This window comes from Carassius gibelio, chromosome B3 (assembly GCF_023724105.1).
Source record: "Carassius gibelio isolate Cgi1373 ecotype wild population from Czech Republic chromosome B3, carGib1.2-hapl.c, whole genome shotgun sequence".
Taxonomy (NCBI): domain Eukaryota; kingdom Metazoa; phylum Chordata; class Actinopteri; order Cypriniformes; family Cyprinidae; genus Carassius; species Carassius gibelio.
Window position 1 is genome coordinate 19,437,546 of NC_068398.1, and position 12,666 is coordinate 19,450,211.

Consider the following 12,666-nt stretch of genomic DNA (forward strand, 5'->3'; position numbering starts at 1 on the left):
AGATAGATGGGAGATGCACAAGAATGCCCGAGAGGCATATCAGTTTATTCTTATGGCAAAGCTGGATTTTCAGCAGCTATTACTTTTTCCTCTCAATGGGCCAATGCTGCAGCCCCTAATCTGGTGGAATTACCCAGATGCCCCTCTGTTGCCAGAGCATTCTTCACACCTTGTGATGATATTGAGCTTCATTCCTGTGGCTTTCAGGCCTGACCAACAGCGGCACTGAGCAGAGCGAGGAAAAGAGGTCTTCTGATTGTGGACTGGTGTGACTTTTGTCATGGGTTTGTTATCACTGAATCAGCTCTCCAGGTGAGACGGCTGTCGGCTGTACAAAGGGTCCCTTCGCTCAGGATTCATGGGATATTTGGCTACTGATGTAAACACATTTTGTGAGGCAGTGTAGAGCTACTGCTTTGTTTTCAGCTGAATTTTGCTGCATTTTTTATGAAGCCTGTGCAAAGTCAATTTAAATGTAATGCTTTTATTATACAACTGTTTGGGTTTTGAAACCGTGCAAGCGAAATTGCTGCCCACTGAAAAAGGAAATGTGCAAGAAGCAGCGCGCAACTTCATGTATCGTGTGTACAGCAGTGACTGACCTGCTGATACTGGTCCAGGAAGAAGCGTTTCATCTGCGTCTACCACAATCACCTCCAACAATGACCTCCAGAAGATCAGAGCTGGCATGAATAAAACATCCGATGAATGAGAGCGCCTCTGTAGGGAGATCAGGCCTCTGGGCAGCGCATTAGAAAACCATTTCGACTCGGCTCGGCGAGCACACGTTCTGTCACACATCTGCCATGCTCACCTTTTCCTTTATTACTTTTTCATAGCCGAGACCGAGTGTGAGAGGGACATGTCCTTTCAGCATGCGGGACGTGTCCTTGGACACACGCTTTCGGTGAAATGACACGAGTGTTTTTAGATGGCATCCACTGGACAGACCTGTCAAAAGCACACACATACTAAAAGCTTCCCTCTGTGTCCTGACTTTTCCACTGAAAGCCTTTGGGATTATTGTTTCTACACCAGAGAGGGACAATGTTTTTACTGTATGCTTGTTTTTAAAATGGTAGCATGACTACGGCACATTAAGATACCGTTCATGTGTAGTTAGATAATCATACAAACATAGCACCAATCATAGTGATCACAATGAATCACTTATAAGTCAGTGTTAGGTTTTTTTTTTGCTACATTTGGGGTATTTAATTCTGTATATTCTTCCCCTATTATTACGACTACCATAGTTAGCATTGAACGCTTATTTGGTCTTTAAAAACACAGATTTAATAAAAAATCATTTAATCTTTAGCAATCTTTGTTGTTGTTTTTTCTACTGTAAATTGTAATGATTCAAATCACTTGTAGTATTATGTATCCAGTAACTGATTGCATGTAATTTAGATTAAGTAATCAGATTGCAAAAAATGTTTTATATATATATATATGTATATATATATATATATATATATATATATATATATACAGTATTGTTCAAAATAATAGCAGTACAATGTGACTAACCAGAATAATCAAGGTTTTTAGTATATTTTTTATTGCTACGTGGCAAACAAGTTACCAGTAGGTTCAGTAGATTGTCAGAAAACAAACAAGACCCAGCATTCATGATATGCACGCTCTTAAGGCTGTGCAATTGGGCAATTAGTTGAAAGGGGTGTGTTCAAAAAAATAGCAGTGTCTACCTTTGACTGTACAAACTCAAAACTATTTTGTACAAACATTTATTTTTCTGGGATTTAGCAATCCTGTGAATCACTAAACTAATATTTAGTTGTATGACCACAGTTTTTTAAAACTGCTTGACATCTGTGTGGCATGGAGTCAACCAACTTGTGGCACCTCTCAGCTGTTATTCCACTCCATGATTCTTTAACAACATTCCACAATTCATTCACATTTCTTGGTTTTGCTTCAGAAACAGCATTTTTGATATCACCCCACAAGTTCTCAATTGGATTAAGGTCTGGAGATTGGGCTGGCCACTCCATAACATTAATTTTGTTGGTTTGGAACCAAGACTTTGCCCGTTTACTAGTGTGTTTTGGGTCATTGTCTTGTTGAAACAACCATTTCAAGGGCATGTCCTCTTCAGCATAGGGCAACATGACCTCTTCAAGTATTTTAACATATGCAAACTGATCCATGATCCCTGGTATGCGATAAATAGGCCCAACACCATAGTAGGAGAAACATGCCCATATCATGATGCTTGCACCTCCATGCTTCACTGTCTTCACTGTGTACTGTGGCTTGAATTCAGAGTTTGGGGGTCGTCTCACAAACTGCCTGTGGCCCTTGGACCCAAAAAGAACAATTTTACTCTCATCAGTCCACAAAATGTTCCTCCATTTCTCTTTAGGCCAGTTGATGTATTCTTTGGCAAATTGTAACCTCTTCTGCACATGCCTTTTTTTTAACAGAGGAACTTTGCGGGGGATTCTTGAAAATAGATTAGCTTCACACAGACGTCTTCTAACTGTCACAGTACTTACAGGTAACTCCAGACTGTCTTTGATCATCCTGGAGGTGATCATTGGCTGAGCCTTTGCCATTCTGGTTATTCTTCTATCCATTTTGATGGTTGTCTTCCGTTTTCTTCCACGTCTCTCTGGTTTTGCTCTCCATTTTAAGGCATTGGAGATCATTTTAGCTGAACAGCCTATCATTTTTTGCACCTCTTTATAGGTTTTCCCCTCTCTAATCAACTTTTTAATCAAAGTACGCTGTTCTTCTGAACAATGTCTTGAACGACCCATTTTCCTCAGCTTTCAAATGCATGTTCAACAAGTGTTGGCTTCATCCTTAAATAGGGGCCACCTGATTCACACCTGTTTCTTCACAAAATTGATGACCTCAGTGATTGAATGCCACACTGCTATTTTTTTGAACACACCCCTTTCAACTAATTGCCCAATTGCACAGCCTTAAGAGCGTGCATATCATGAATGCTGGGTCTTGTTTGTTTTCTGACAATCTACTGAACCTACTGGTAACTTGTTTGCCACATAGCAATAAAAAAATATACGAAAAACCTTGATTATTCTGGTTAGTCACATTGTACTGCTATTATTTTGAACAATACTGTATATATATATATATATATATAATTAAAAAATGCAGATTACAGTGACTTTTTATTGATAACATTATTCATAATTTATTGATTCTCCCTGATTCTTATTTTTTCCTCTTAAATTTTTCCTTTCTAAACATCCTACTGTGTGTCATACCAGTTGCTTTGAGTATATTCACAAAGCCAGGAAAGAAGGAAATATTCCAATGAATATATTTTCTTTCTCTTTGCTTTTTTCAATATCAATATGATACATTTAATGGTAAATTTAAAGCAAATTTGTCTATCTAAAAGTAATCTAAAAAAGTAGTCCGAATACATTACCTTAAAATAAGTAACCTAGATCGCTCCTCATTAGTTTTCATCATGTAATGTGATCAGTAATTTAGCACAATTTGTAATTAATCTACACAGCTCTGTATTTATCCCTTTTAATAACCTGTGAATGTGGATTTTATCAAATGTATTGACCTAATTTGTCAGGTATAAATCTGCAGCACAGAGTAATTCCTCTCATTTCGTGTTGACACTGAAGCGCTGGACCCATTGTGTTCCCGCTCAGCCCAGTCTGTGAATCCTGCAGAGCGCCGCTGATAACCCACGTGCCCAGCGGCAGTCACGAGTGAAGCTTTCACGGTTTAATCCTCAGCCAGAGAGCCGTGGTCGCAGCACAGCAGCTCAAATCCCTTTCACAAGCCCGCGCAATCACACTTGGGCGTCTGCTCTCTGATCTTTTGTGGCTTCGGCTGCATCTTTCCTGCCTTTGTCGTGTACGTTTGTGACCTAGGCCTGACTCTCTGCCCTCGAGAGTCTGACCAAGCAGTAATTAAGATCAGGAGAATAATGTAATGAATCTCTCTTTGGAAGCCCTTCGCTCGAGTATTATGTGGGTTAAGCCCTGCTGGGTATTAGCCAATGGGAACCTCTGGGCACTTCAACTGAGAGATAATACCCAGCAGCCTTAATACAGCCAAATCTAAACCGAGCTCAGCCAGCCACGTGTGTGTGTGTGAGAGAGAGAGCTGTATCTATGCCATGGTTGATTATTCGTGTTTTCATGTTTGTGTACAGTGACGATACGCATTATGTTGAATGGATGAATATCTGGTGAATCATTAGTGTTTTGAAATAACCGTTCTTCCTCAGTCTTGTCGACTTCTGTGGGCTGGTGTTAATTTGCTTCCAGCTATAGTAAACCTCTGTGTCTTGCTTGTCTCCTCAGGGCTTTTTCCGAAGGAGCATTCAGAAGAACATGCTGTACACCTGCCACAGAGAGAAGAGCTGTATCATCAACAAGGTCACCCGAAACCGCTGCCAGTACTGCCGGCTGCAGAAGTGCCTGGAAGTGGGCATGTCTAAAGAATGTAAGTGTCTACATACACTAAAAGTCCCTTAATCATGAACGACTGGACAAGTCACGGAAGCTCATTTGTCAAAGGCTGATCTAGTGTACAGCAACAATACAGGTACCATGGTACCCCAAACATGATGGTCCCCTTGCGAGAAACCCCCTTTCTAACGTATAAAGGCACCTATACAGTCGTCGGAGGCAAGAACACAGGTTGTAAGTTTAAGGATAACTTCGATGAAAGGTTTTGATCCATTTCAGATGTTGACAAGTGTGTACATTCTTCTGTAAAGGCACATTTAAAGTGTAAAAAATATATATTTTTAAATATTATCTGTACTTTACAGTACAGTATTTAAAGTACTGCACCCTTATATTTTTGTAATATTGCTATATTAATCAGCACAACTGTCTTCATTGTTTCTAAGAAATGTTTTGTGAGCAGTAAATCATCATATAAGAATGCATTCTGAAGGATCATGTGACACTGAAGAAAATGTATTGCAAACATTTTTAAAAATGTATTCAAGTAGTTATTTTAAATAGTAGTAATGGTATTTCACAGTATTGCTGTTTTCACTATGTTTGCTCAAATAAATGCAGCATATGTTTAATGCACTGTGCCAGGAAGACCTCTTGTCAGACATCTGTCTCTCTGGTCCTGCTGTCTCCATCTACTGGACGGAGTGCTCAAGTGCTCTGCACCATGACCACAGACAGGACATTTGCCAGTGTTATTTAAAGCATTTATAGTGATGTTTGTGTGACAGGCTTGTGTACAAGCATTTAATAAGGAGTTGTGCTGCTTTGTGTTTTTGTGCTAGGACAAATGAACGTCATGATGAATACCTGCTATATTTTTAATTAATAGTTTTTTAATCTGTTTTACTGTAGTGCATTATTATTGCTTTATCTGATGTATCTGTTGCAGTAGTACACCATTTAGTTGCTTTCGCCTTTAAGTATGAATATGGATTTGTATGTACCTTTTGTTCTGTTATTAGCATGAAAGTGCAGATACTTTTCTTTCTGTGCTGTACTGAACTATAGTTTGCGTTTTCTATCACGAAACCTCTGCCCCAGATTTGTTATTTTACATATTTCATTCTCTCCTCCCGGATATGATGGCGCGCTCTTGTCATCATAAAGTTGTTTGCAAGCAGGTTTCGTCTTCTCGCACATGTCGTGTCGTGAAAGATTACCTCCCTGCGTTAATAGTTCTTTAATGGCTCCATTAGATTGTGTTTTCCGAGCCCACGCTGGCACCCAGCTCCCTCTGGAGAAATGAATATGTGGCTGTGGGGAGAAGTGAGGGAGAATCATCCTTTACCACCCTCTCTCTCTCGATCGCTCGCTCGCTCTCTCGCTCCCCTGCGTGTATGTGGAGGAGGGAGAAGAAGAGCGAGGAGTTATCTTTAGACAAAGGAAGGAGTCCTAACCGAAAACAGCAAGAAAACATGAGATAAAAGAGTGATTGAGGCTGTGAGGACAAGAAAACCCAGAGATTGTGAGGTTCCAGGAAGAAGGGAAGAAGGGAAGGAGGGAGGAATGCAGGCGCAGAGGGAGAGCACGTTTAAAGCGGGCTGAGATTTGTCATGTGACGTGATTAGATTAGGCTGGATTTTAGTGAAAGCAGAGGTCGTTTGTCACAGTTATTAACAACCACCAACATTCATTTCTCATCTCTGCACGCTGCACACCATCAGCACATCTGTGTGTGTGTGTGTGTGTGTGTGATGAAACACAATGAGTGCATTTACATGCACCATCTTACAGTCATTATTTTTTCCAGTGAAGTTTGCAATTCTTCAGTGTCATTAATATTTTCTCATCCCAGTTTAATGTGCAAAAACAACTAATTAAACCACGCACGGATTTCCCTGAAAAGTGTAAATACTGGGATGTGATCAAAAGATTGATTGATTCAGCAGCCCGAACACCTCGATACAGAAATGTGGATTCGACCGATGGCATGAGATATTAACATGGAGCTATGTTTTTGGCCCCTCAACGGCACAAGTGGGGCTTCATCGTCCTACATTTGGTTGCAGTTGGTGCTGAAATGACACCCTTCATCTTTGAAAACAAACACTGCTGTTCAGGAAGATATTTTATAACATATCTGTACATGTTTTCAAAGTCTCATGCTCACCAAGGTTACATTTAATAATAGTAGAGTAAAAACAATACATATTAATACGTCAATAATGACATCAATTTAATATGCTTGATTTGCTGCTCAAGAAACGTATTAATGTTGAAAATGCTTGTTTTAGGACTCTTTGAATAGAAATTTCAAATTGATTAATCTGAATTTAAACCTTTTAAGTTATAAATGGCATTACTGTCAGCTTTTTTCGATTTGTATTGTGTTTTTGCTAAATTAAGGTGCTCATTTCTAATTGATTTTTTGAATAGTGCTGTTGAATGGCTAAAACGGTCTGGTTCAGGAGTAGGTCACTGTTGGTTTTATGCAAAACTTAATTTTCCAGTTATCCTCATTTTGCTCCGCATGTAAACACTGTTAATGGCATTTTGGCGTATTGTTCACATTTATGTTTACATTGACGTCAAAGCCAAAAGGAAAAAGGCGTTTTCAAAATCTTGCTGTAAACACTTGCATTGCTCTTGCGTTGGTGTGTGTGTGTATAATGAGCTCGTCTGTGTGTTGTTGTGAAACACGTGTATATCGGATGCATGTATAATGCCCCTAAATATTCACAGCGGTTTTTTTTCTTCTCTATTATTGTGTAGTTTACTCTGTGTTTTTAAGGCAGTTGAATACACATTTTCAGTGTCACAGAAAGAGAAGGGAAGACCTCAGAGAATCCCATCCTTGGAGTTTTCCCTCTTTTTCTGCTTGTTTAGCGATTGAGACTCTCTTACCTAAAGCTCTTTTTGAACTGTCACATCAAAGCACTTGGTTTTTTATTCAGCTCTTTAACCCTGTGGAAATACTGCAAGAAATGTATTTCTATATGCATGTTCCTTTTCTCTCTCTTTCTCTATCTATCTATCTATCTATATACACACCCCATATGTGCTCTGATTGACCTACTTAATCCGTCTCCTCCTCTTTCATTCGTTGTTGTTTTGAAGTAGATTAGCTGCCAAAATGATTGAATCGCAAGAAGAACATGTATCTAAGGTTTAACGGTGTATGATCTGCTGTTTTCTCTGGACTTTTACTGCCATCTTGTGGCACGTGTGAATGATTAGTTAGATATTTCTTTCTTATTGCCACTTCTGGTATAAAGCATAGAAATCTACTTGTATGGTTATGTAATTAATGAGTGGAGTGAGTAAATCTGATGGTTTGACCTGTTTTCTTCCTGTCGTCACAGCTGTTCGGAACGACCGGAACAAGAGGAAGAAGGAAGAGAAAAAGCAGGAGTGTTCGGAGAGTTACGTGTTAAGTCCTGATACGGTGCAGATGATCGAGCGGGTCAGGAAGGCCCATCAGGAAACCTTCCCCTCTCTGTGCCAGCTGGGCAAATACACCACCGTAAGTCAGACGCAAAGCAGCTTCTCGTTTTGGAATTGTGGGTAAATAAATTGCAAGCTAAGAAACATTGTCTCTGTCCTCGACCAGAACAACAGTGCAGACCACAGGGTCGCTCTGGATGTGGACCTGTGGGATAAGTTCAGTGAACTCTCCACCAAATGCATTATTAAGACGGTGGAGTTCGCCAAGCAGCTGCCGGGCTTCACCACACTCACTATCGCGGATCAGATCACCCTGTTAAAGGCCGCCTGTCTCGACATCCTGGTAAGAGCACAACACACTTACATCTGTTCTTGTGTCTAAACAGTGCATGAATGAACACTGCAGCAGTGTCATCTTTCCTGTGTCTTTCGTTCTGGTCTACAGATTCTGCGAATATGTACACGCTACACACCGGATCAGGACACCATGACGTTTTCAGACGGTCTGACACTGAACCGCACGCAGATGCACAACGCCGGCTTCGGTCCACTGACGGATCTGGTTTTCGCTTTCGCCAACCAGCTCCTGCCTCTGGAGATGGATGATGCAGAGACGGGGCTCCTCAGCGCCATCTGTCTGCTGTGTGGAGGTACTGCAGCTCTTGAACCAAATCCAATCAGAGACACTTACAGCCATATTTTGGTTTGTGAATGTCTTTACGTAAATGTTTCACTTACTCAGTTCTCACATATAATTTTTTTTTGTTTTGTATTTTATCTGTCAGTCCTTCTCTTGGGCTTTTACATCTCTTGTATTAGGGTTGTCAAAATGGCTGAAAAACTAAATTCAAACTTTGCACTTTAAATATTATCAATATTCAGATTATATCTTAATTTAAACGTTATAATTTCAGTTGGGGGGGGGGGTTTGTCTTCTCTCCTGAGGCCACAAGAGAGCGCATCAAGCTAAATATTACTAATGCACTTTTATTAAGTTCAATGTACACACATTTTATGCTTTTGAAGCATAAAACTCGCATTGTTGATAGAAGCCCCTTTAGAAAATGTGCAAATATGTGTTCTTTGTGAAAGGCTTAGTTTTAGTTTTGACATAACATCATCTCCGTGTGGATGTCCTCTTTTTACAGTGTTTTTAATGAACATTGCAGCAGAGAGGGTTCAACTGGAAAGGCTTACAAAACATTAAAAAGCAACGACACTTGCATCGTCACTCCGTTTCGTGTTTAATTAAATTGCATTCAGTTTTTCAGGTGTCCATCAGGCAGCCTTATCAGTGGCACAAGAAATGTGTTTTGTTAGCCTATTTAATGTTTTGATAGTCTAAGATTTTTTTCTTAAATTTGGCGAATATTCAAAATTCAAATTTTTATTTGACAGCTCTAACTTGTATACCAAATTATATCGTCCAATTTTGACTGTTTAATAATGTTGGTTTTATTTTTTTATTTTTATTTTTTTTTTAATTGTGGGTTCATCTGCCTTTTCAAATTATATTTAACAACAAATTTTTTTTATTCACAACAATTCATATTATTATAAATAATATTTTTATTCAATAAATAATTTAATAATATAATTTCTCCTAATTATAATTTGCCAACCTGAATTATAATTTAATAGTATTAAATCATTTTAAATCATTATCATTTTCTTCCATTTCAGAAGTCTTTTGAATGGAGTTAAAAAAAATTATTTCTTTATGAGTTCTAGAGCATTGATGCTCGTGTCATTCTCTGTGAGCTGATGTTATTAAACCCTGTGCACTTGTGCTCAGACCGGCAGGATCTGGAGCAGTCGGATAAGGTGGATGTGCTTCAGGAGCCACTGCTGGAGGCCCTGAAGATCTACGTGAGAAAGAGGAGGCCTCATAAACCACACATGTTCCCCAAGATGCTGATGAAGATCACAGACCTGAGGAGCATCAGCGCTAAAGGTGAGACTCACAGTCACTCTTTGAACGTCAAGCTTGACTCATCCAGAATCCATTCTAACATTATTTTCTGTGTTTCTCCATCAGGAGCCGAGCGAGTAATAACTCTGAAAATGGAGATTCCCGGCTCCATGCCTCCACTCATTCAGGAGATGCTGGAGAATTCGGAGGGTCTGGAGGGCGGCGGGGCGAGAGGAGGAGGAGGAAAAGGAGCGCCACCAGGAAGCTGCAGCCCCAGTTTGTCTCCGAGCTCAACACACAGCAGCCCCTCAGCTCACTCCCCCTGAGTCTCACCTCCAGACAGGGCTCCGTACGGAACAAACTGGTTCCAAACCAGAAATAAGCCACAGCCGACCCGCGCCAGAAACCAGAATTCCGGTAGACTTTGATCCGGGATGACCGGACCCGAACAGTTAATCTGGCCGGCTTTCATTAGCTGAAGACCAATTGAGCTCCACACAGGCCGAGCCTGCTCAAAACTCACACCGTCAATAAAAGCAGCAGTGATTCAGTGACTAGCAGAGTCCTGCAGCTGTCCACATGGCTGTGATCTGTGGAGACGTCCTGTGTGTGCAGAAGCGGCTCTTTTCTGTGTCTTCCCAGCTCCGCTCCCATCACACAAACTGTGAAGGCCCAGATAAAGCTCTCTTCCTCTTTAGCTTGTGACTTTATTTTATAAATTTCAATCTCTTAAGAGCAAGCTAAAGGACATTAGGACGTCAAATGTCCGCAAGTCAGGGACATTTTGAACTTTCCAGCCGTTTTGGTTCGGTTTCTTTTGTTTTCTTACAAAAAGATATATGAATATATGAAATCTATATTGACAGAAAAATGAGATTTGAATCTTGTGTCTTAGGTGGAATGCAGAACAGTTCTTATCTTCTCTCTCTCACTTATCTCTCGAGGGTTAAACAAGTTTATGGTCGACCCACTGTCATACACAAGGGAACTGAAAATCACACTAGCACTGAAAATCATCCGATGGGGTTAAAACACAATTTTGATCATGATTTCGAGACTTATTCACAATGATCAACATTGGCAGTTGTGGCAAAGAAATGAAGGATCTCATGTCAACAGCTTGTGATTATGACGATGTGTATGAGATCTCAGAGTGGGAAATGCCTTTGTGTAGCTTTTTAATATTGTTTCTTAATTTACTCTTAATTTTTGTAATTGTCAGCTGTCGAAAGACAGAGACGACCTCTACACAGTATTAGCAGATTACAAAATAAAAAAAGAGATTTCCAAACATAATGACTCACAAAGAATACAAAGTGTATTTTTAGTGCTCGAAGAAAAACGTGCCATTTCAAAAGTATTGAGAATGTTGTAACAGAACGTCATGCCTTTTTTTCTTTTTTTACACCTCAGTTTGTGGTAGATTTGTTTCTAATCATCTGTCACGTGTCTCTTCTGTACCTTACACAACATCTCTGCCTCTGCTCTCCTGCAACAATCATTGAACAGTTGTGAACAACAACACTGCCTCTGTGTGACAATCACTTTAAGTAAAGCTCACAAACAACTCTGCCTCTATAACACACTGATCCGCGCCAGACCTCTGGGTTTATGACACCACTAGCCTTGTTTTTTTAGGTCTAAAAGCATCAAATAAGTACTGATTTCACAATTAGAGTTTCCTAGAAATGCTTTATTAAGAGCAAGATCTTGCATTGACGTTTCTGATAATGTAGCATTCTTTTGTTTTAAATGAAATTAAGTCTTATCTGAACCACCAGAGACATTTTGTCTTTATTTACTCATTTTATTCCAAATCATAGTGTGTGTGTGTGTGTATGTGTGTGTATGTTCGTTCGTTCTGCAAAAGATAGTCATACAGGTTTTTTTTGTTGTTGTTTTTTTTAGATATATATTTTTTTTTTGACAGAAGTGTCCCTTTTAAACAAAACAATAGCTTGTTAAATGAATAGGATTAGTAGGCACCATACAACCCAGTTCTGCTGGATCAGTGTCAGCATATCATGATTTGTACCAGTTTACAACAGCTCTGCCTCTGCATCACATCTGCTGAACCTGGTGTCATGAAAGTTTGAACAGTGCGGTGGGTCGAAATGACTTCCTCTTTAACATGTTCCTCTGAGGGTGGAGTGTGAATTGCTTCACTGCAACTATGCACACAACATGCACAGAGCTACAGTCTATTCACTTCTGTCTACCTGTTTGAAAAAAAAAATCACAAGACTCTTCCACTGTCCGTTTCATTTGATTCTGCATTTGAAGGTTCACTGCTTTTGAGACGTACTGCATCACAGACCTCGACGGGCCTCTTCTCTCACTCGAAGTATGACAAACAGAGATCTACACGATGTACAGCACAAACCCTGTACTGCTTTAACAGTTGTTATACAGTCAACCGCACAAAATGTTTCTGTTGTGTCAGGTGATCATAATAAAGACTTCTGTATTGTGTGTTTTTGAACATGCTGGGTTTTTGTGAAATTTATTTATATATATATATATATATATATATATATATATATATATTATTTTTTTTTAATTTTTTTATTTTTTTTTAGGGGTGTAACGGTACGTGTATTCATACCGGACTGTTTCAGTACAGGACTTTCGGTACGGACCGAATGACCGAATGCAATATTTTGTGTGCAGAACATGGGTACATTTTCGTGTTTCCAAATGAACATATTAAGTGGTGGAAGTCTCCGCGTTCAGCGCAAATCCCGCCCTGCAGCTGATTCTAAGCATAGACAGTAAAAGAAATGGACACAGCGACCCCATTGGAACTCAATTGAGACAAGTGAAACCCATTCTGACACGCAGACTCAAACTAAGCTTGATGACGTCAGCAACCTGTCT

General features: G+C 39.7%; 1 protein-coding gene across 3 annotated transcripts in view; it reads left to right on the forward strand.

Annotated features, from left to right (window-relative positions):
• rarab (retinoic acid receptor, alpha b) overlaps nucleotides 1-12,271 on the forward strand; it is a 107,522-nt gene extending 95,251 nt beyond the window's left edge. For all 3 annotated transcript variants that reach the window (XM_052553323.1, XM_052553324.1, XM_052553322.1), the window contains 6 exons: nucleotides 4,326-4,467; nucleotides 7,796-7,956; nucleotides 8,044-8,220; nucleotides 8,323-8,527; nucleotides 9,673-9,831; nucleotides 9,916-12,271. In XM_052553323.1, the coding sequence (XP_052409283.1) occupies nucleotides 4,326-4,467; nucleotides 7,796-7,956; nucleotides 8,044-8,220; nucleotides 8,323-8,527; nucleotides 9,673-9,831; nucleotides 9,916-10,115 (1,044 nt within the window). In that variant the 3' untranslated portion in view covers nucleotides 10,116-12,271. The remainder of the gene's footprint in view (nucleotides 1-4,325; nucleotides 4,468-7,795; nucleotides 7,957-8,043; nucleotides 8,221-8,322; nucleotides 8,528-9,672; nucleotides 9,832-9,915) is intronic.
• Nucleotides 12,272-12,666: the final 395 nt, after the last annotated feature.